The sequence below is a fragment of the Lactuca sativa genome, chromosome 1, assembly GCF_002870075.4.
Source record: "Lactuca sativa cultivar Salinas chromosome 1, Lsat_Salinas_v11, whole genome shotgun sequence".
Classification (NCBI taxonomy): domain Eukaryota; kingdom Viridiplantae; phylum Streptophyta; class Magnoliopsida; order Asterales; family Asteraceae; genus Lactuca; species Lactuca sativa.
The window spans coordinates 93,048,742-93,073,124 of NC_056623.2; the positions used below are offsets into that span (position 1 = coordinate 93,048,742).

The 24,383-nt window shown below is 35.4% G+C and overlaps 1 protein-coding gene across 1 annotated transcript; it reads left to right on the top strand.

The window, feature by feature from the left end:
- The first annotated feature begins 7,270 nt into the window (after positions 1 to 7,270).
- LOC111915937 (uncharacterized) lies at positions 7,271 to 8,838 on the top strand. Its single transcript, XM_023911574.2, has 3 exons — positions 7,271 to 7,417; positions 7,517 to 7,976; positions 8,312 to 8,838. Exons 1-3 carry the CDS (start codon positions 7,271 to 7,273, stop codon positions 8,836 to 8,838), a joined length of 1,134 nt encoding a protein of 377 aa, XP_023767342.2.
- Positions 8,839 to 24,383: the final 15,545 nt, after the last annotated feature.

The following is a 24,383-nucleotide window of genomic DNA, read 5'->3' on the forward strand; positions in this document are numbered from 1 at the left end:
CACCTATGATTGAGGTGCATCAGCTTTCCAGGGAGTTCCAGGATATCCAGCAGACGACTGAGATGGTGGCCGAGATCACCGCGATGTTCAGGGAGAGGGCCCTTCTCGTTCCGCAGTACGTGGCGGACGAGGAGATGAAGAAGGCCCGATATCATGAGATGTTGTAGAGTGATATTCACGTAGTTTGTGAGTCGCTCCAGCTGCAAGACGTTGGAGGACATGATTACTAGGGAGAGAGAGAGAGAGAGAGAGTTAGATTTGGAGATAGAGAGGAAGAGGAAACCCGAGGGGGTCCAGTCAAGGAGCTTGAGCAAGAAGCCAAAGGTATCAGACCACAGACCTAGGAAACAGCAGGGTCGCAACCATTGTGGAAAATGCGACAAGTTACACGAGGGGACGTGCAAGGCAGGGAGTTCAGGCTGCTTCAAGTGCAGCCGAACTGGACATGTGAGTAGAGATTGTACAGCTATTACCACCACCACAACTATTAGATTAGGTGTCTAAGCCCATAATTATAATTGATATGTACTTGAATTGGTAGTAGCAATGTCCTTTTGGGTTGCCTTCAAACCTGGCAATTCAATAGGATAAATGTTGGAGAGAGAAGAATGATTTATTAATTTATTACTTGGTTAATAAATTAATTTGAAATCAAGATAAATGATTTATTAATGTATTATGGAGATAATATATTAAATATAAATCATATTGTTTAATTGATATTTAATCAGAAATTAATTTGGAATTAATTTTGGGATTAAATGAATTAATTGAAATTGTAGGGACTAAAGGTGACAATGTTCAAAAGTTGAGCATTGAAGTATTCTAGAACCTCCCTTAGAGGTAGGGAACGAAATCTAGAGTGTCCTAGGGTCTCTTTGGGCTCTAAGGGTGCCTTGGAAGCCTTAGGGAGGAAGTTAAGTGATTAGGGTTATCTAAGATACACATGCCTTATCCTAAACCTTCCTTATTACCTAAATAAACCCCTATAGGGTTGAATTTCGTCCCATGCACTCCAAGAAAGGATTAGATCTGAATTTTCACTTCCCTTCTCTCTCTCTCTCTCTCCATAGTAATCCTTGGTTGCTAGGTTTGTTTGTGAGCCATTAGAGGCGTGACACTTGTGACGCTTGCTACCAAAGTTCAAGATCTTCAAGGATTTGATGGTTATTACAATATAACAATAAAGATATGTATCCTAACCCTAATTATATGTTAATTTCAAAAATTACATGTGCCTCCTAGGGTTTCTAGTTTTTGTGTTCAATGCTTGTATGTCTAATAGTGAAAACATAGATCCTTAAATTATGGTTGCATGCACACATAGGATTGTTTGCTACATAGAAAACCCAACAATGGTATCAGAGCTTTTGGTTGTTTTCAATTAGATTTGATACAAAAGTATGAATTTGAAAAATTAGGGTTTATGGTAAATAAACCCTGGGGCTTGGATTTTCGAAATTAGGGTTTCAAAACCCTAGTTTTCGAAATTTGTTAGGGTTTCTTGAACCCTTTTCCTTTGGCCCCATATTTTCGATTTTAGGGTTGGTAAACCCTATGGTTTTCGAAAATACCTTCCTCCCCAAGATTAGATTTCAAAATTTTAAGGATTAGGATAATGTTATCTTTTTGTAATTATCTTATTAATTCTTTAAATGGATAATTAAAGATTTTGAAATATCCCTTCCCAAATTTTCGAAATCTAGGGCATAAAGGGATTAGGTTAAATTAATTATTTAATTTAATGGATAATACTTTAAGATTTAATAATTTAAATTAATTGTTTAATTATGGATAATTATTAAATCAAAGTTTTAATATTTAAGATTTTTAAATTAAAAGGTATTAATTTTTCGAAAATTTTAAATTTGATTAAAAACCCTAGTATTTTGAAATGTTTAAAATACACCCTTATACTATTATAATATTAAAAGTTTAATACTTATGTATATATATATATATATATATATATATATATATATATATATATATGTGTGTGTGTGTGTGTGTGTGTATGTGTGTGTGTGTGTGGATGTATAAGAAAAAGGGAAATCTTACCGTTAATAGACCTCATTCATGAAGTTGGTCTATAAGGGGTGTTTAAGGAAGCGGCCTGTAAAATGACCGCCGTTGGGTATCCACTTTTACCCACCGCACTCTTGATTAGTGGAGAGTCGTTAGTCGAACGAGTAGGATAGGACATAACCTTCCATTATAAGTATAATGAAATACGAAGTTACTAAACACTGTTATAAATTCCCAAATCTTAGTTACTTTAGGAAAAATGTGAATTTGGTGCCAATCCATGAAATTGCACATTACACCTTGTTAGTCGTTAGTGGAGCGTGTGTGGTTAACCGACACACTAATATGGGACCGATAAAGGATGTCAATGGGTAGCTCGTCGATTATCATAGATCAATGGAGCGTTTGTGGTTAACTGACACATTGATTAGGTGATATACGTCTTCGAGAGTACCAAGCTAATTTGCATGGTTATTCACACATTGTTTGTGATCTTTGGCCTCCTAGTCACAAACTTGAAGGGCATAATCGAGATTAAACATGCCATTGAAAAGTTCAATGAACCTCAAAAGATCTAGGAGTTTCAATTCATTTAAAACCTAATTTTCAATTTTCGTTTTTCATGGTGGAAATTGGTAAATCGTCATTACCTACCTTCATATATTCTGCAGCTGGATTACGGCATCCCTCTTCCGAGTTGTAGAATATTGTGTTGGATTCTAGCATTGATATTTCCTTTGGGTGTTATATTAAGGGTTGAATCAACTAACTTGAATTTCTCCCATTTTGTAGATGTTAAAATCTAACAACTATGGTCTTCCCGAATCCTTTGGAAAAAGCTTTCCTTATGAAGATGATATTCCACGATTGGATCGTGGAAATGGAAATCATGTTTCACTTCCTACACCTCCTATTGGCAAGAAAACACGAAGATGGAAAGTCTATATGTGCTCACGTCTTGGATATGAAGTTACATATTAACATCTGGCTGAGAATGTTGGGTGTCGATGTCTCAAGGAAGTTGGCTGTTAACTTGGTTCTTCAATCACTTCCCAAATCATATAGTGGGTTCATTAAAGATTAATATATGATGGACCACAACTTGACCCTCATTGATCTTACCTATTTGCTTATTGTTGCTGAATCAACAATGATTTGGCGCACTGGTAAAGCAAATTTGATTGGTAGATCTACTTCCCAAGCTGCCATGGACATAGGCAATTACATAGATATCCCAGAAATGATTTCTTCTCCTAAAGGAAAGAAATTGAGCATAGTCAAAAGGTTTGATCATAAGAGAAAAGCTAGCTCTGAAATAGTTCCATGTGCAAATGCCAAAGAGTCCATTTGTTTCTACTCCCAAGAGAATGGGCATTGGATGCGAAGCTACCATATTTACCTGAAAGATCATAAGGATGGGAGAGGCAAGATGTATGACTCTGCTTCAAGTAAAATCCACTATCTAACTCTATTAAGTTCCTATTTGTAGATTCTTAATCCATGATGTGATAAGATTACATTTTGATGTTTTGTAGGAGCGAAGAAAAGAAATGAAGGTTAAAAGAAGAGTGAGCTGAGTCTGATCGCAAAGAAATGGATTTCGATCGCATGGCTCGATGATCGGATTTTTGAGTTGTTATTTAAGAGTTAGGATATATTGCTTAGGAATATTTAGTAACATAGTTTTCATTTGATATTACATTATAAGGACAAGTTTTTCCGCGTTTTATAAATAAAATAAATTTTGATTTTTGTCTTGTTTATATATATCCTTGCAATGACTTTTATGAAAATTGATGTTTGTATGTTTCTATTGTTAGCAATATTGAAAATGAATGTGATTCTTAGTTATGTTATTTGTGGTAGTGTCGTAAATTTACCAAATAGATAATGATTCTCATCACCCACGTTTCAATTGGACAGAAACTTGGAATCATGCAACTGGTATTGTATGATGAATGAGAACATTCGTATTTAGGAAATTGAGACTAATTCATTATTTACATAAGTATGTGAATCAAGTGAAGGACAAAGGGATCTAGTAAGCATTGTTGTACACGGGTCAACTCCACTACAAAAGAACAATAAGAATATTCTTCATGATTTGCTAAAAGTTAGTAAATATGGTTACACTTACAAGATTAAGTATAATTCTGAATCGTTGAAAAGGTTTCAATGTAAAGCAGAATGAATAGGAAGAATCAATAAGGCAGAAAGATAAAAGTTTCGCCAATCTGAAAAGAAAGGAGAGTACTTAATTATCATGTTATATGATTAACCTAGTGATTATGAAACTGTGTCACCATTGAGTGCATATGTATGGCTAAGAAGAGGAATCAGAAATTGTTGAAATGGTTAAATCGATTAAGGAGAATCATACTTTGTTCCAAAATCAAATCTTAGGGTCGTACTCCAAGATTGTGTATTGAGTGACATGTCATAAGTAGGTTTATAACACATTATCAAATGTGGAGTAGAATGTTTCTTAACCCTACACGTTTGAAATTGGTAAGTTGTGATGTCTTGGATAAGACAAAGACCAACTAAGACAAATCATGTGTTGTGGTTTTGTCTTGATTGGAACCCGCACTAACTCTAGAATATTGTTTGTCAAGGAATGTTTCTTGACAAGAGAATCTTATATGTCAAGAGGTCAGTGGGAGTCTTAATGATCTTGAAAAGTTTCAAGAACAAATCAAGAATAAACCTAATTGTTCATCACTATCACACGACTTGAGGTTTATAACCTATCATGTTGACATATTCTTGTTTCTCTGCCATTCCAGTAAAGTTAACTATGCATGTGAGTCCTAAGAGTTCTCAATTTATTGCATAAGGCAAAGCATCCTGATTGGTGAAAGTTCATTGATCTGTATGGGTGAGCTACTTGACTACTTAGAAGACATGGTAGGCCCTTGTGCTGCCAGATGGCAAAAATTAATATTGAACAAGTTCAGTCCATATGATTTTGGATTTGTCGCAACCTTGTCTTATGATTATGGTTATGACAAATTCACATGGATAGGAACACATACACCATAAAATCTAAGTGTCATAAATTTTCTCTCCTTCATGAAAATGATTGTGAGGAAACACTTTCACTAGGAAGATTTTAAGGAGATAGAAATTGTGAAAATTGCATTATCAAATCCGATCATGATTACAACATCCCTCTTCATGGTTCGAATTGTGAGATTTGGAAATTAGTCTGAACATTCGGAACTTATTGATATAAGTTCTGAAATAGTTTAGACACACATATGAGCTTTCTAATAAAAGGTGTATGAGGTTAGATAAAGTCTTATTGAAGCATCACGTATCAGAAATTTGAACTTCGGTAAAAAAGTCAATAAGTATTGATTTCTAGGAGTCCACATAGGCGGATTTATATTGTATCCCGAGGTATCCCGGGATACCCCTCAAAAAAAATTTAATAGTGTTAATTTTTTCGGAAAAATTCGTTTTATATTGCGGTTTTATATCGGGAAAAAAGTTGGGCTACCCTAAAAAATTTCAGGTTATTTCTAAATGGACCAAAATACAAACTAGCCCATACCAATTGATTTAGTGAAACAAAAGGCATTAAGATTTAAGCCCAATAGTCCAATAAAAAAAATTAGAAGCCATATTAAATGGTATTTTGTTCAAAACACCACAACTTTAAAAATTAGAATGCCTGTTTGCAAAATTAATTTTTTTTATTGTAGGTCCATAAGCACAATAGGCAATAGTCCAATAAAAAAAGCATATGTAATGTTGATTAAACACATATTTGATCGTGATATCTCAATTGCCGATAAACACATATTTGATCGTGATATCTCAATTGCCGACTTCTGGACTTCTCAATTGCCGACTTCTATGACGTGAACGCAACGAGCATTCTCAATTCTCAAATCTCAATTGCAAAATTCCGGGTACCTCTTCCGCTCATCGGATATTCCATCACAATGAAACAAGTTAGTATAATCAAAATACTCATCCCTATTATGTTTTTAGGTTAATTAAAATTCAATTTTTTTTTATTATGTTTGAAAAATTAGAAATTAACAATAACTTTGTTAAATTAGGAATAGGGTTAATACTTAATGCTTATTTGTTATTGAAACTTGAAATCAAGTTATAGTTGATATATTTTTATTGTAGGTTGCTACTTGTTAAATTGTTGTTGAAATTGGGAATTGGGATTATAGTTGATATATCTTGATAATTGATAATTTGACTGTAGGTTACTAGGTTGTTATTTATTGACTGTTGTTGAAACTTGAAATCAAGTTTATAGTTCATATTTTTTTATTGTAGGTTGCTATTAAAAGTTTTTTCAAAAGACATTTAGATGTTGGAGACAACAATGGTGAAAGAACTTCCAAAAAAAATAGGGCTTATGAAAATAATCAAATTCCACAAACTAATCAACCAATACCAAAACCACAAGAAACACAATCTAATCAACCTACTCAAGTTCCACAAACTAATCAACCAATGCCCAAACCAAAAGCGACACAATCTTTTGATTTGAATGATCTTCCTTCGGACCCGGGGGATAGGCCAAAAATTACATCTTATAATCCTAATCAAAGGGATGAAATAAGGAGGGCATATTTGATTAAAGGGCCTTGTCAACCAAAGGGGCATAGTTTTGAATATACATTATTTAGTAATAAACCAAGACGTTTTGTTGTGCAATGGTTTATTGATTTTCCATGGTTAGAGTATAGCATAAAAAATAAGAAGGCATATTGTTTTTGTTGCTATTTCTTTGGAGATATGGTAGGGGAACAAGGTGGAAGAGATGCATTTATAACCGAAGGCTTTGACAATTGGAGTAAAAAAGGCTCATTCTGGAAACATATGGGTAATATTCAAAGTTATCACCATAAGGCCCAAGAAAAGTGTGATTTGCTATTGAGAAAAAACCAATCTGTCGATGAAGTCTTGCATAAGCAAACATAACTTGAGAAAAGTAATTATGAAATTCAATTACGTGCTACAATCCGTAGTTGTAGATTTTTATAAAGGACTTTCCATTGAAGTATTATCTTTGATTAGAGAAGATAATGAGAAGATTTTTAAAGTTACTTTAGAAAATGCTCCAAAAAATGAAAAGTTGACTTCTCCCACGATTCAAAAAGATATTGTCGATTGTTTTTCAAAAGAGATAATCAAGTCTATTTGTAATGAAATTGGTAAAGATGTGTTTGTTATTTTAGTTGATTAGTCTAGTGATGTTTCCAAAAAAGAAAAAATGGCTATAGTTTTGAGATATGCTGATAGACTAGGGATTGTAAAGGAAAGATTTATTGGAATTGTTCACATGTTGGATACATCTTCTTTGACTCTTAAAGCCGCCATTGATACCGTATTTTCCAACAATAACTTGAGTATGACTCAGGTGAGAAATCATAAAATATTTATTCCTTTAAATTTTAATACGATATTAATTTTATTTTCATTTCTTATAGTTTTTTATTAATTTTTTTTAAATATATAGGTGAGGGGACAAGGTTATGATGGAGCAAGTAATATGAGTGGTGCATTCAACGGTTTAAAATCTTTGATTTTAAATGAAAACAATTCTGCACATTATATACATTGTTTTGCACACCAACTTCAATTAGTGGTTGTGGAGGTTGCAAAGAAACATGATGATGTTGATGAATTCTTTGAACAACTAGCTTTGGTGGTTACTGTCGTTTGTGGTTCTTGTAAGAGAAAAGATATGATACGAGAGATGCAAAAAGAAAGAGTGGCAGCTGAAATTGGTATCGGTGAAACAGAAACAGGAAAAGGGTTGAATCAAGAGATTTCTCTTATTCGAGCTGGAGATACTAGATGGGGTTCACATTTTAGAACAATTGTAAGTTTGGTGAATTTGTTTGCAGAAGTTGTTGCGGTACTTAAATATGTCAAAGAGGAGGGGTCTACTTTATCTAACCGTAATCAAGCAAAGGGTATTTTGTCATATTTCAAGACACTTGATTTCGTGTTTCTTTTACACTTGATGTTGGAAATTCTATGTCTCACGCATACCTTGTCAAACCATCTTCAAAAAAAAAAGATCAAAATATTTTGGAAGCGGCTTCGTTAGTAAAAGGGACAAAGAAAGCATTGCTAGTTTTTAGAAAAGATGGGTTTCCACAAATTTGGAAGAAGGTATGTGCTTTTTGTGAAAAACATAGTATTGAAATTGTGGACATGTCGGGATATTATGTTACCCCACGCAAGCGTAGGACCAATAAGACTAATCAACATCATTTTGAAGTTGTGATTTTTAACACAATTTTAGATATGCAAATTCAAGAATTTGGGGATAGATTTAGTGAAGTTGGCACGGAGTTGATGGAGAACATGGTGGCATTGAGTCCTTGTGACTCATTTTCTGGTTTTGATAAAACAAACTTGTTAAAGCTAAGTGAGATATACAAAAACAATTTTGACGATTCAGAAAGGGCGCAACTTAATGGACAACTTGATATCTATTATCACTCTTTGCTCCATGATGAAAGATTTTTCAACTTGAATGGAATTGCTGACCTCTCTCGTTTGTTGGTGGAAACCGAGAAGCACCTCTCTTTTCCTTTGGTTTATAGATTATTAAAACTAGCTTTGGTTTTGCCCGTCGCAACCGCAACCGTTGAACGGTGTTATTCTGCGATGAAGTTCTTGAAGACTGATTTGCGTAATAGAATAGGTGACGATTTTATGAACGGTGCTTTGATTTGTAGTGTAGAAAAAGAAGCACTAGAGAATGTTAAGACTGAAAATGTAATTACTCGCTTTCGTAAAATGAAAGATCGAAGAGGTGAACTTTAAAATGTAATTTTGTTATGGAAATTGAACTTTATATCTAATGAAATTCCGGTTTTTATTTTTTTTTGTTATTGTATATTACAAAAAAAAAAATTGGGATACCCCTTAAGTTTGACCCTGGCTCCGCCACTGGGAGTCCAACTGTTTTCTGAATACATGTCAAAGCTAATGGGAGCATAAGTGTTATGCTGGTAAAGATATAATTATCATGTTAGTGGGAGCATGAATATTATGTTGCAAGTTAGCAATATTAATTATAGAAAACAAAAGTTTCAATTCACAAAGTTGCAGAAGTTGAAAACTCGTTTTGTTATAATTAAGAGAGAGGAACTTATACTTCATTTCAAATCTAAAAGCTTAGATCGAGAATTTTTAATCAAATTTAGTCAAAGGACATATATGAATGTTATGTTAAAAAGTTTCAACATAAGAATTATATATATAGCAATATTGTAGCAGGAGACTGGTAAAGTATCATGTATTTATGTATCGTATCCCATACGCTTTGGGTATAGGATCGATTGCATGTGTTGTAATATTTAACCGTTCTAATTTTCCAAATGACTAGGACATTAAGAGGGAAAAATGACTACAACCGGATATAACTAAAGTAAGTTAAACAACTATCAAGGATAATCTAAGATTCGCCAAGGATTGGTCGCTTGTGGGCAGTTGGAAGTATAGTAATGAATGGAACATATCGACATTATTATGAATAGATAGGATTCTATTAACAAAGAGTTTTCATATGGAAAATATGGAAATGTTTCCATAATGGGAGTTGGATATTAAGAATCTGTGTAAATTAGAAACTTTTATGCAAGAAGGATGTTCAAAGCAATGTATTTTGAATGTGATACTTCATATCTATGGAGTTGTCTTGTAACAATCTCCGATAGAATACTTTGTAATTTCAATGGCAAAGTCTTGGTGACTTTGGTAAACATAGTGTGCATGCATAGACCATGGGATGACTATTCTTTAAATTCAAGTATTAAGTTGATTATCCGAAACATTATACAATGAATAATGTGTAATCAATATGGTGATTAAATAAAATTTGTTTTATTTATACTCACAAGTTTTGAGGCCATATTGGATTCGATTATTCTTATGTTTCACTTCACATGTTTTGACTTCAAGAATAACTAGGTTATTCAAACATCCACAGGCAATCATACTTTGGAAGTAGGTAATGAGGTAAGACTATCATGAATCCGACTGTAGATTGTCTAAAGCGTTTAGACATAACAAAAGTTTGTTGCAGTTTTTATGAGTGCTCCTGAAATAAGATTTGAGTATTGAATTAAACCCACGCTCACGTGAATCACTTCATGTATTTTATCACAAGTGATTGTGAGAAAATAATATCTTATATTCTTGAAACAGAGACATATAATTGCAGTTTACAAGTCGGTTGCTCATTGATAATACGTAAACGCACCAGTAACTTGGTGTTATAAAACATATTATTGTATGTGATTTGATGAGTAAATAGAGAAAGCATATGAGTCGAAGTTTATTCGTTCCTTTTACCCAAAGTGGGATAAAAGCGATAGTTTATTCACTTTTGTAGAGCTACTCGACGAGTTAGGAACCCCAAACTCGTCGAGTAGAAACCAGAATGGTCGCGGGATCTTAAGTCGCCTACTCGACGATTTGAGAGCCTCGAATCGACGAGTAGGGCTACTAGGATGAAACCCTAATTTCGGGGTTTTGCACCCTATTTAAGCATCCTAATCCACACTTGCTGGCCTCATTTCCAGCCTCCAAGTCCCAAACCCTAATCTACGAAACCCTAGTGCCTTGTATGAGCTTGTGAGTTGTTTTTTAGTGAAGATTGTATGTTTGGAAGCATGTTGAAGAAGGAGGAGCTTGGGGAGTCAGAAGAAAGCTAGTAGATCCAGAAACAACATCTCATCCTCTTCATTTTCTGGTAATCAGTCTCAAACTTGCTTAATAGCTTGTTAGATCTCCTTGTTATCATTTTATGGGGTTTTTGGTTCAAGAAACATGATCTTTGGGACATGGACATCCCAAGTGGATATACTTTCAGATCTATGACCTTGAGGGGCTCACATGGCATAAAGGTAAAAACTTTATGGCCGAAGTGCCATGCAAGCTATAAGTCGCCATTTAAGCCTTTTAAAGCTCCAAAAGGCCATGCATGGGAGGAAAGTCAGGAACTTTACATGTTCATGGAGTACTTAGGGTTTAGATCTCAGTGAATATGCCTTAGTTTGGAGTATGGATGGCTTGTGGACCAAGATCTAGGTCCTAAAGGGTTAAGGTTTGAGTTAAACCCATGAAATAGAAGTATTTACGGGTAAAGTTGGAAACTTTACCCTTAAAAGGACGTTTTCAGTATGCATGAGAGATAAGAAGCATAGATATGAAGAGCAGGGGCTTAATCTTTTAAGAAAGCCCAACCAAACTGAGGAACTCGTCGGGTCCATGGAGAAACTCGACGAGTTGAGTCGTTTTGTCTCGATTCTGTACCAGATAGAACTCGACGAGTCATGGAGGTGACTCGGCGAGTTGGATCGCAATTTCAGGATTTTTGAGTTATAAAACTCGGCGAGTTGATAGGTCAACTCGGTGAGTTGAGTCAACCCATAATGTTGACTTTGACCAGTGTGTTGATTTTGACCAGGGGTAAAGTGGTCATTTTACCCTAAGAAAGATTTTGGATTTTGATTAAGTATTATTGTGATGGTGTTAGATGCGAAGTCACGAAAGCAGCCGATTGAGATTTCTTATCGAGATTCAGCTGCCAGCTTTGTGAGGTGCGTTTCCTTCAGTAGGAATGGTCGAAGGCACCAATGTCGGCCCGTGTAGAGTAGTTAAGTGTGGGTTGGGCCCGTATCTTAGAATTGTTTATGATTAGTAGCTAAGTGTGGGGAGGGCATGTATCTTATAATTGTTTACGATTAGTAGCTAAGTGTGGGCAGGGCTCGTGTCTTAGTATTATCTGAGTATTTTTATGAATTGGTAGATTATGGTATACTTGTTGTCTGCGTGATACTTGTATGTATATTTAGCTAGCGGGGTGTGGGTGGGGGCCCGTATCCTCCAGATAGTGGAGCGTGGGCAAGGCCCGTACCTCTTAGCCAGCTAAGAGTGGGCGAGGCCTGTATCTCATAGGTAGTTAAGTGTGGGCGAGGCCCATATCTCATAGCCATTCGAGTGTTGGCAGGGGCCCGTATATCCTTGAGTGTGGGCAAGGCCCGTATCTCCTAGCTGCATGTTATATGATATGTGATATTTTGGGGAGACTCAGTAAGCTTCGTGCTTACAGTTTTCAGTTTTGGCTTCAGGTACTTCTGGTACAAAGGGAAGAGTTCGGGATGACTGCATTGCACACACCACAGTGTTTATCTTGGGAGGATTTACTCTGATATTTTTATATGTGATTTGGATACAGTGTTTTGACATTATGTTTTGAGATATTACCACTTATATTTTTATGAGATGATTGGATTTTTGTGGTTTTATAATGATTTAAAACGAAATATTTGGACCGTATTTTTAAGATGTTTCAAGTTGAGCCTTGAATTAAGGGATTAAGTCGAAAAAACCTTTGAAAATATGTTTGCACACAACGCGTCTTTTGGCGGCGTCGAGGCATCCCTATTTAATATAAGACGCGTCTGATTTTTGGCCTGAACCCGACTATTTTGTCATGTAGTGGGCGAGGGCGATGGGGGGTCTTTTGACCTGAAGATTGACTTTTTGACTTTTGACCAAGTTTGACATTGGGTCAAACTTTAGGGTTTGGGATTGTGGACTAAGGTTTAACCTTTATTGGTGTTTCGAAAGTTCGCGAGTGTGATCTGTGTGAGAATTCGATTGTACAAATGTGATTCTTCAGTCTCTTGTCCATGTGATTTTTCTCATTATACTATGTGTGTCATTATATATCCTTTTGATGATATGATATAGGCATTGTTAGGGTACAAGTATGCTATCTTACTAGGATAGTCTTTATTATGTATGCGATTTATTGATTGTATGATACTTATTGTTTCATGTGTGACATCCCTAATTTCACGGCTAGAAAAGACCGATTTGTTTATGCTTTGTTTTATAAACCAGAGTAATCGTTTAAAGAAAACGGTTGCGAAATTTATTCCCAAAACAAGATATGATAATAACTTATCAAAACATTTCTCAAAGAGAATGTATTTTATTTATTAATAAAACATAGGGATGTCATGTTCCGATACAGACCAAAACCATAAACAATATAAAATAGACCTTACAACAATTATTTATAACTACTGATCTATAATCCAAAATCTCTCGTCAAGTCCATCATCTTATACCCTTGTGCCATTACTTGTAATGCAAAGAAAACTGAGTAGGTCAGGCTTTGGAGCCTGGTGAGCATATAGGTTTTCAACCCACAATAATATAATTATTATATTTAATCATCAAACAATCAACCCAATTACCCATCCCCATTATCTTCTTTATTTCTTAAGGTTTTACCCTAATAATCAACTATCCTTCATTCATTCTTCCTAAGGATTTACCTAAGGAATTGGCACGAAGTCCATTGCTGCCAAAGTTTATCTATCAGGTACTAAGTCCATAGTTACCAACATTTATTTCACAGGTACTAAATCCATAGCTATCAGGCGCTAACTCCATAGTCACCAAGGTTCACTTAACAGTAGGCGCTAACTCCATAGTCACCAAGGTTTATACAACAGTAGGCGCTAACTCCATAGTCGTCGAGGTTTATCTCGTTTATTGACAGTATTGGTTCCGAGACATCCTCTAGTAAGACATATCAATGGGTTTTTTTAGAGTACACCGGTGAACACATCGTTCACAACACCTACAAGTTGCAAGCTTGCTAGTGTTCCACATGATTGTCTAGAATAGTCCGTAGTTGTCATCCCTACTCTGCTGAATGACGGGGGCCATCGTTTGGGTAAAGGTTTCACTCATTTTTCACCCGTCACCCTCATCTCATGATCTATATCATCTTTCGTCTCATCCTCAAACAAATCTATCTCCACACACCAACTATTTCATCTACCAATGTTCTACCCAACATATTTTTAGATATAAATTACATATATAGTTTAAATCATTTAAAAACCTATATAAAACATTCATTCAACAACCATCTCAAGTAAACAAACAACGTATAAACACATAGCACGTATTTCATAGCAAATACTTCATATCTATGCGGTAAACACTCACTTGATTAGAAGATGATCGGACAGCAATACGACTTGCAGAAGTAGTATTCTTCGGTAGATCTGGAAGGTCTTCACACACCGGGTTTCTTGTGGAAAGAGCTTCGGCTCGGAAATTCTTTTCTTCTCGGGATCTTCGGGCTTCGGTACTTGCTTCGGGTCTCGGGGTTGATACCGAGGCTTCGGGGATACTTCTTTGCACGTAAATCGATGCAATACAGGTGAGAGATGAGAGAATGAGCAACCAAACTCGGCTGGCCCTTCAAATCTATTTATAGGGAAAAATCTGCCCTTGCCACGTCGTGACACCTTTTTCCACGTCGTGGGCTTGGTCGTCACTTGCGATGATGCAGAAGACTGGCCACGTCGTGGCACTGCTTGCCACGTCGTGGTATCTGATAGTTTTGGGGTTTTGCGCCCCGAACTTCAAAAATTCATAACTTTTGCATACGAACTCCGTTTTCGACGTTCTTTATATCGACGCGAAGGTGAGAATATGCTCTACAACTCTCGTTTAGAATCCATTGGCTAATTTTGACTTTATTTTTAATATATTATAATTGTATTACTTATATATTATTTTTAGTAGACCGGGACAGGAAAACTCCGTTATAAACTCATAACTCCTTCGTCTGACGTCCGTTTTCGTCCGTCTTTCCGTCGTTGAACTACTATCGATGAGATATTCAATTCTCATTTAGATTTTTTTGGATAAATACCGCTCTAACGTAAATTCACTATTTACGTCGCGTTGTGTCGTGCCGGTTCTGTCGCGAAACTTCGACAGGTCATAACTTCTTCGTTATAACTCGGATTTCGACGTTCTTTATATATTCAGAAACCTCGTAACATAAACTACATTTTAATGAAGATTACTCCTTCTAAATAATATTTCCCAAAAAAAGTCATTTTTGACGCTCACTATCTTTAAATTGACTAGCCCAGATCTACGGGCGTTACATCATGTTTAGTTAAGGTATTAGTAGTATTGGTTGATCGTTGATTGAATGCCTTACGGGTGATACATGGTTTAAATTAGATAACTTGAGAACTCTTGACCTAACCTTACTGAATAGTTCTTTTCTGATATGTTGCTTCCAGGTAGGATTATCTATTTAAATTTCTATCTTAGGTCTTGACTACGTATGACGGCACATTTACTAGGTGATCGTTAGTGTGGTAATAGCCTCGATATAGTTATAGAACATCTGAGAGTCGATGGTTATATGTCAAATGAGATCCAATGATGGCATGACAGTTAAGTGCTAGTGATAGTTGATGGCTAACATCCGACATGGTATGATGGCAGGGTGCTAATGTTTGTTATGTATGTTGATTGTATGTTGGATATGGATGATGGCGGATTGGCTTTGGAGTCGAGGGTCTTTGCTTGTATGTGTTGTATGTATGGTGAAATATGTCGTATACTGGGGAACTATCTAAGCTTTGTGCTTACGTTGTTAAGTTTAATGTTTTTTAGGTTGTTCAAGGGAACGATACAACGCGACTATATATTTACATCGAAGTTTTTGTTGTTACTTACTTCAGCTGGTTTTTGCAAATTTAACACTTTTAATCTTATGCTTTTGAAACAATGGTTAATATATTATGTTTTCAAATTGGATTTTGGAAGTTTATCTTAGTTTATAAATGAAAATTTTATTGTGAAGATTTGGGATGTTACATTAAGACATCCAATACCAAGACCCCTGTTGGTTTTAGGTCTAGTGAAATTGTGTCAAGCCACCCAACAATTCTTCCTATTATTTGTTGGAATAGTGTCTAAGGCTGCAACTATATTAGGCAAGTATTTGACCCGATTGTGCATGGTCCTTTTGGGTTGCCTTCACCATAGCAACTTGACAGGATGATTTATTATGAGAGAAGGAAAATTATTAATATATTATGAGAATAATATAACGAATAATAATATTATTATTTGATTAATATAAGTCATAAATTAATTAGGAATTAATTTGGTGACTTAAAGAGATTAATTGAATAAAGGGGTACAAACTGTCAATTGTGTGACAATTATACTTTGGGCTATAAATCCCCTATGGATAAAGGGTGGCCGGATTTAAGGACTTTGGATAGGCCTTAAAATCGTCCAAGGCTTATCATGTAAAGGATTAGGATTGCTTAGGGCTTAAGTTATCCAATTAGGGTTTAAGGGTGAAACCCTAAGAGCCTTACAAGTATAAATAGACCCCAAGGGTCAAGGGAAATCGGCACTTGTGCTTAGAGAAGAAACCCTGGCCGATTTGATCCCCTCTCCTCTCTCCTAAATCATCCTCTTGCTAGTTGGTGTTTGTAAGCCAATAGAGGAGTGACAATTGTGACTCTAAAGCTCCAAGAACAAGAAGATCAAGCAAGTGATTCAAGGTAAACTTCTAATTCTGATTTCATATTGTTATTATAATCTATTAGCCATTAGAAGTCTTGGATTCAATGTATGTTCAATTAGATAAACCTAGATCCAAGCAGTAGGGTTGCATGTGCACATAGGAATGTTCATATGGCGAAAACCCATCATTATTCTCATCCCTTCTCCAAAGAAACTTTCATTTAGTACTTTCCAAAAGATCAATGAATTTTTTCGGGGCCTTAAAGAGAGCAAAGTAATAGATGGGAAGATTCCCAAGCAAGCATTGAGTTAACAAGCATGTCCCTACCATCAAAAGAAATGTTTTTCATTTTCCAAGAGCTTAACTTGGCAAGAAACTTATCTAGATTAGGATTCTAATATTTAGAAAGCTTCACATTCACTTCAATAGGAAGGCCAAGATAAATGAATGAAAAGTTTGTGGGGTTGCATTTTAAGATGCTAACAAGCCTAGCAGCTTCACATATATCAACCCCGCACCAAATACTTTGCTTTTGTGAAGATAAGTTAAGCATGGGCCATTCATAGGAAGAAGCACACCCCTAAAAATGTGTTCATAAAAGGTTTCCAACATTGAAACAATAATATCCTCTATGGAAATAACAAAAGGAACTGGAGATAGTTGGTCTCCTTGATAAACTCCTCGTCTAATATCAAATTATTTAGTGGCGGAGCGATTCACTAAAATAGAGGCTTTACCAGACGAATGACGTCCCCCAATCAAACCTTTCCACTTGCATTCACACTCCACTCAAACAATTTATGTCTAAACACTAACAAGCATAATTTTTGCGAGTGTTGTACCTCATTTTTGTTCAAAAAGCGATTAAATAATTTTATCTAGTGTTGTACCTGATATTCTTCTGCGAGTGTTGTACCTCATATTCTTCTGCATTTATGATTTTGCGGATATATAAGAATTTCATTAAATGATTTTTATAATATTAACAAGTTATGTTTTAATTACATACATGTTAGATCAGTATGTTATACGTTAGTCGATCTACAAAAAATAAATCAACAAATAACAATATTTTTAACTTAGAATTTGTTTTTGTATGCGTTTCATGAAGATAGACATATTTCACGAAATGCTTCTTAACATATTGTATTGCATGATCTATTTAATATGTTTGATAATACCATATCTGTATCAACCGAATTCTACATCTTATAAGGACACAATACAGTTAAATTTAGTTTTTTGTGGGAAGTTGTGTTTATTCCCAATAGAAATAATGGTTGGATTTTAGCATGAGAAAAAACTAACGGATATAAACATCTTGTATGGACCCTATTTCAGGTCGTGGGCAACGAGCATGGGCTTCCTCTTGGACCCAGTCAGGGGTATTGCCCCTTGCAATCCCTCTAGGAGCACTGCCCCCGGACCCTCGTGTTCTCAAGATCATTTTAACATATCAGAGCATTCATTTTGCACCTTTAAGCCTGCATTATAGCTAAAGTTGAACTGTAACGACCCAATTTTTCAAAGAAATTTTTCGTTTTTAATCAATCAAACACATTTCCATAAATCATGAACTTCCACAACAACTATTTTCAAATTCATATTCATTACAACTTTATTTTCAAATATCAGAGTGTCCCATAAAAAAATGCCTGAGAGAGAGTGCACGCCGCGCCATCAAGCTTAGCCCTTGACCTTGGGCTCAGATGTACCTGAAACAAATCCACAAACTGTAAGCTAACGCTTAGTGAGTTTCCTAGAGCATACCCCACACACAAGCCACATAGCACACATCATAACATCTATGAAGACTACCTCTACCACATATTCCAAAACGTTTTAGCTGTAAAGCTATCTCTACCATTATCCATAAAGGCTATCTCTACCGTTAGCTATAAAAGCTATCTATACCATTAGCCATAAAGGTTATCTCTACCGTTAGCTATAAAGCTATCTCTACCATAGCCATAGAGGCTATCTCTACCGCATTTCTCAACAAAATTATGCCACACACCTTTACACAACGAGTATACCAACTATCATAAAATAGGTCGGCCTTGGTGCCTTAGACCCATCGGTATGGTGAGAAGACTCACCTCTCGAATGTTGAATTGGTAAGCTGAAGTCAGATATCTCCCACGCTACTTCTTCTCGACTGCCTATAACCATCAAGTGATTTACTTAATCCAAACCCATAATACCCTCATAGTCAACCCTGGACAAAGTCAGAGTCCATAGCCAAAGTCAACATTCCATGTTGACCTCAACTCGTCGAGTATAACCGGCCACTCGTAGAGTTCCTTGCATAACTCGTCGACTCGCCGAGTCACTAGAGTGACTCGTCGAGTCCCCTCCAAACTCTCAACCGTAAACACCTGGCCGAGAACCCTATGGCCGTAAACTCCTTGGTCGTACATGCTTAGCCGTAAACTCTTAGCCGTAAACCCGACTCGTCGAGTTCATAAAGCAACTCGACAAGTTCCCTTAGTCCATTCCGTTTTCAGTCCTTTACAGTGGAATCTGGAGTCATAAATTTCAGACCCAACCTTCCCTATCGTGGATGCGACGTAACGTTGCAAACTTTATGTGCATGCAAGGCCTTACAATGCTAGAAGGTCAATATTATGCTCTTAACAAGGTTTGTGTGCATGAAAAGGGTTAAGCTACATAAAGGGAGCAACTTTATGACTTTGGGGACCTAAAAAGGTCCAGATCTGAAACTATATCCTAGTGATACGTACAGATCTAAACTTGGACTCCATTTGCCCCAAAATAGACATGTACTTGGGAGAAGAGAGATCTAAGAATCTACAGTTCAAGGTAATGAATTTTTACCTTAAAATGTTGCCCAATGCAGTGTAGATGTCGGATCTACTGCTTCCCCTCTTGTTACTTCTTCTAAATCTCTTCTTCAACACTCCAGGTTTTCTAAACCAAGCTCTTACTCTCATTCAGAGGGGGGGGGGGGTTCACGGCCGAAAACGTCTCTCTCAGAGATAATAAGATGCTAAGGGAGGCCAAAATTAGAGATAATGATCCTTATATAGGGTGCAACCCTTAAAAACTAGGGTTTCCTCTTACAGCTCCTACTCGCCGAGTAGGGACTTCCGACTCGCCGAGTAGGTCCCAATCCCACGTTCACGATTAAATGCCCCTACTCGACGAGTTGGACTCCCAACTCGCCGAGTCCATGCACAAAACCCTTAAAAACTATAATTGGCTTCTAGAACCAAGAACAGGTGTTACATGAACTTACCTTGTATAGACTTAATCTTAATGTTACCAAATGATTTAATAACACAAAAATCACAAACAATCTATGACGTGCTATGTCGTGCTTATAAACCCACTACATATTCTTACGAAATTTATTAAATTTGGAATTGGAAGTGAGGAATTTTTCATCGCCTACTTAGAACAATCAAAATCTAGGTTGATTCCTTTGCCTTAACTGGGGAACCAATACACGAAAGAAATGTTCTATAATCTAACCATCTTATCTTCTCGATGTCTCGTACAAAGTTTAACAAACTTGTCACTACTTTCCCGATTCTCGTTGCAGATATATATATATATATATATATATATATATATATATATATATATATATATATATATATATATATATATATATATAATCAAGTTAAAAAACGAACTCAAAATATGGGAACGAACTAACGAGCTGAATAAAAATCCTCAAATTCAATAGATCTTCTAATTGCATTGGATTTATGCATCAAGGTTCAGTGGTTTCTTACATCAAAAGACGATCCAACAACCACCGCTTGACTGATTTGAAAATTCTTAGCTTTATCCCCTAAATGTGTATCTCTCGACGACATTTCTCACATCGTTGCTCCGATCAACACCTGCTTCTCTCCTTTGTCTCCTCTCACATTCCTTGTAAGTCACATCTCTCAATCAATCGATATATAATCCATTTACTCCATGTCAATTTATTAAATTCCAATTCGAACAAAAAATATTTTGTTCTACATATGCATTGGATTGATGCATATGTTTTTTCACATGGATTTCTTAATATTAAATGCACAATATAAAATGTTCTTTATTAAAATGATAGAAACCTTTTGTTGAGTTATTTTCTATCATGAAAAACTAGGATTTCATCAAAAAGTAATCAAAAGAAGGTGTGTGTGAAAAAAAACCTTGTGTTGTGTTATTTTCTATCACGAAAAACTCAGATTCCATTGAAATGTAGTACGAAATCCACTAGTAGTTCAACATAGTAAGTGTAACCACACACAATACAAGCATATAATTTTTTTTTCTCAATTTTTTTTGCAATTGTATTAGATATATGTATGTACATATACATGTGGAATTTGGTACCTAAATTCATAATAGATAAGAATTTTGTTGGTTCTTTCCGTCAATTTAGTTCTCCATTGATCTTCTTTCTCTCTCTCTCTCTCTCTCTCTCTCCCTCTCTCTCTCTCTCTTTATATATATATATATATATATATATATATATATATATATATATATATATATATATATATATATATATATAATCCTGTTAGAATTTTCGGTTTGGTAGGAAGGTAAGAAATTCTTTTTCCGGCATATTTTTTTGGGAAACAAAACAAATGAATCACTAGATGAATAAAAAATAACATGATTCACAAAAGAAATTCCCAAAAAAGTATTTCGATGATTTATTTTTATGATGATTTTATTGATAATCACTTAAATTGTCATAAAAATGATTTTTTTTACTAACTTAAAAATGAACCATGAAGGTGTTTTTTTCAGAGAATTTTTTTTATAAATCATCTTACTTTTGAATCATTTAATTATTCATTTCGTTTGTTCTCTCTCTCTCTCTCTCTCTATATATATATATATATATATATATATATATATATATATATATATATATAGAGAGAGAGAGAGAGAGAGAGAGAGATAGGTTCAGGTGTTCTAACTAAGTATTGTGCGATTGTATGCATAAATATGGGTCAATCAAAATTAAATAAAAATTTAAATAATTAAATAAATAAACAAGGGTATTTTAGTATTTTGATAAATAACTTCCACAAATAGTCCCTATAATCATGCTAGCATTCACTTTTAACCTAATTTCTTTTCTTATATACAGCCGTCATCGATGTCTTCCAACAAAAAGAATGACTTGAAACAAACAGAAGGGCTTTATATATTCTTCAAGCTCTTTTTTGTAATAACATAATTCATGGGAGATCCAAACCAAACATCATTCAAGCAAGCATTTCATACACCGATCATGATAGATAATGATTTGCTTTAACTAATAGTGAGATTTAAACCTGATATAATTAGGATACGTAAGAGGCCTTTGGCCTAACCTAAACTCCAAGAGTCTTGGGCCTAAACTATAATCACTAACATATTAACAACCCCCTAAAGTTTGACTGGGAAGAGATGATTAAACTGGAAAAATATACAAATGGACAAAAACATTAAAAAAACATAAATGAAGACAGCAACGATAGCATAGCTCCGACGATGGCGGCTAACAATGACTGCTCGTCAGATAAGAAGGGAGAAGAAGTGACAACTAGAAGTGGTTACGTTATAGAAGAAGAGAGAGTCATGACGGCGACGAAGATCATGGATCCCATAGAGAAAGAGAGAGAGAAAAAGAGAGAGAGAGAGAGAGAGAGAGAGAGAGAGAGAGAAAGAGAATTGCAGATCAGAGGCTTCCCGACAGAGAAGGTGTCATCGGAAGGAAGCAGTAACAACATCTAAAGGGACTGACTCGGAAATGAGATTCAGAGAAGAAGAGGCCAACCGAGGAAAAGACAGAAGCGTCGGAGGCGGGCGTCGTCTAAGGAGGAGGCAGAAGTAGACGAGGCAGTAAAAGAAGTCGAGGAAGGAGCTCTGTTTGGTGTCTGCTGCATTATTATTACGTATTATTTAGGAGGAGAAAGAAGAAACGGGAAAATATTGTTCATAATAAAGGTACATCCGATGACTATTAAAGAATGTCGTCGGAGGTGGAGGGCGGTGGTTACGGGTTATGGTCAACAATAAAGTTTTAACCTAGAGCTCATATATTGAGCCCAAGATTGTCTCTCCAAAAGAGCCTATGTGAAGAGAAAGGAGACTCCAACATATATAGACACTTATTGAACTATGTCGCACCTATTTGAGATATAATAACACCCCCCTCAAATTCGGAGGCTCAATGTGTTGGATTAGGTGTCTAAGCCCATAACTATAATTGGTATGTACTTGAATTGATAGCAGTACAGTCCTTTTGGGTTGCCCTCAAACCTAGCAACCGGACAAGGAAATTATGAAAGGAGAGATATTAATTTATTATAAGATTAATAAATTAATATAAATGAATTTATTAATATGTTAAAAGATTAATATATTAATAAGAAATCATTTTGTTTAATTAATTGTTAGCCAGAAATTAATCAGAATTAATTTTGGGGTTAAAAGAATTAATTATAAAGTGCAGGGACTAGTTTGCAATTATCTAATAGTTGAGTGGAAGGCTCCAGAACCTCCTTGGAAGGAGGTGGACGAAATCTATAGGGGAAACCCTAAGGATTTCGTCCAAGGGGGCTTGGATAAGGCCTTTGGCTTTGCTTAGGCCCTAAGCAAGGAGCATTAGGGTTTTTCCTAAACCCTAGATCCCTCAACTATATAAGGAGTCTCCTGGTTCACATTTTGGTCACTCTTTCTTTGGAAGAAACCCTTAGGGCCGAAAATTGCATACTCCCTTTCTCTCCTTCTACTTTCCTTCTTGCTAGTTTGGGTGTGATTCCATTAGAGGCATTACACTTGTGGTGCTAAGCTTCCAAGAAGATCAAGATCAAGATCAAGGGAATTATCAATTGTTTACTATAACAATTGAAAGGTATGTAATTACTAAACCCTAGTTTGTTAATTTTGATATTAGCCTCTCTCCTCTAGGGTTCTTGTTTTGCAATTCAAAGTTGTATGTTCAATAGATAAAACATAGATCCAAAGTAGGTTGCATGTGAACTTAGGAATTGTTTTTCTAGTTTATTTGTTTTACCTAAAACCCATCACAATGAGTATAGTAAGTGGTGTAATGAACCACTGGGGTGCGGGATGTCGGCCCTGATACTAATAAATATATATGGATCCCAAGATTGTCTCCAAAAGAGTCGTGTGGATAGAAATGAGACTCCATCATATGTAGTCACTTATAAGACCGTGTAGCGCCGATGTGTGATACCCTAACACTCCCCCTCAGAGCCGAATGATTGATAATGATAAATAATGATTTGGAACACGGGGATGCAGGATGCCGACTCTGATATCAAGATAGATAATGATTTGATTTGATTAATAGTGAGGGTTAAACCTAATATAAATAGGAATATATAAGAGATATTTGGCCTAACCTAAACCCTAATCACAAACATACTAAGTGATGAGATTGTACTAACAATGATCAACCTTTGCAACAATATTTAGGACTGTATGAGAAGTTTGATACTCATTTACCTTTTATCTACGTTTGTAGAATAGCTAGCAATTCATTTACCTTTGTGGGTATTGTGAGTTAACACACATTTTTTAGAAACGAAAGTATTTGATATAAAAAATGTAAAAGAACATTAGTTTTTTTTAATTAACTACGAGCCAATGGGGAATTAGTCCACTTGGTAGACATTTTTTTTCTTAGATTGGAGGTCCTGGATTCTAATCCGGGTATTGATGATTTATATAAATATGATGATACTAACTTTTAACCCCTAATCATCCGGTCAATAAAAAACTATGAAACTTCACCTTATTTTATTGATGTAAATTTGGACATTTTGCAACTCTTTTGAAAATTTTTAACCCAAATAATGCAAAACCTAATCGAATTTTGGCAATATTTTCTTTGTAAAAAACAATTTCCGCAGCTACACTGCAATTATACGATTTGACTAATTGCAAAATGAGTGATTATTTATGCTAATGCTAAAAGAAGTGGTCAGTTTGTTGCAAT

Excerpts from the sequence above, each read along its gene's own strand:
- LOC111915937 (XM_023911574.2), top strand. The coding sequence starts at position 7,271 with ATGGCTATAGTTTTGAGATATGCTGATAGACTAGGGATTGTAAAGGAA. Across the intron at positions 7,418-7,516 it reads ATAACTTGAGTATGACTCAG|GTGAGGGGACAAGGTTATGA; the intron begins GTGAGAAATCAT and ends TTAAATATATAG. Across the intron at positions 7,977-8,311 it reads TAACCGTAATCAAGCAAAGG|ATATGCAAATTCAAGAATTT; the intron begins GTATTTTGTCAT and ends ACACAATTTTAG.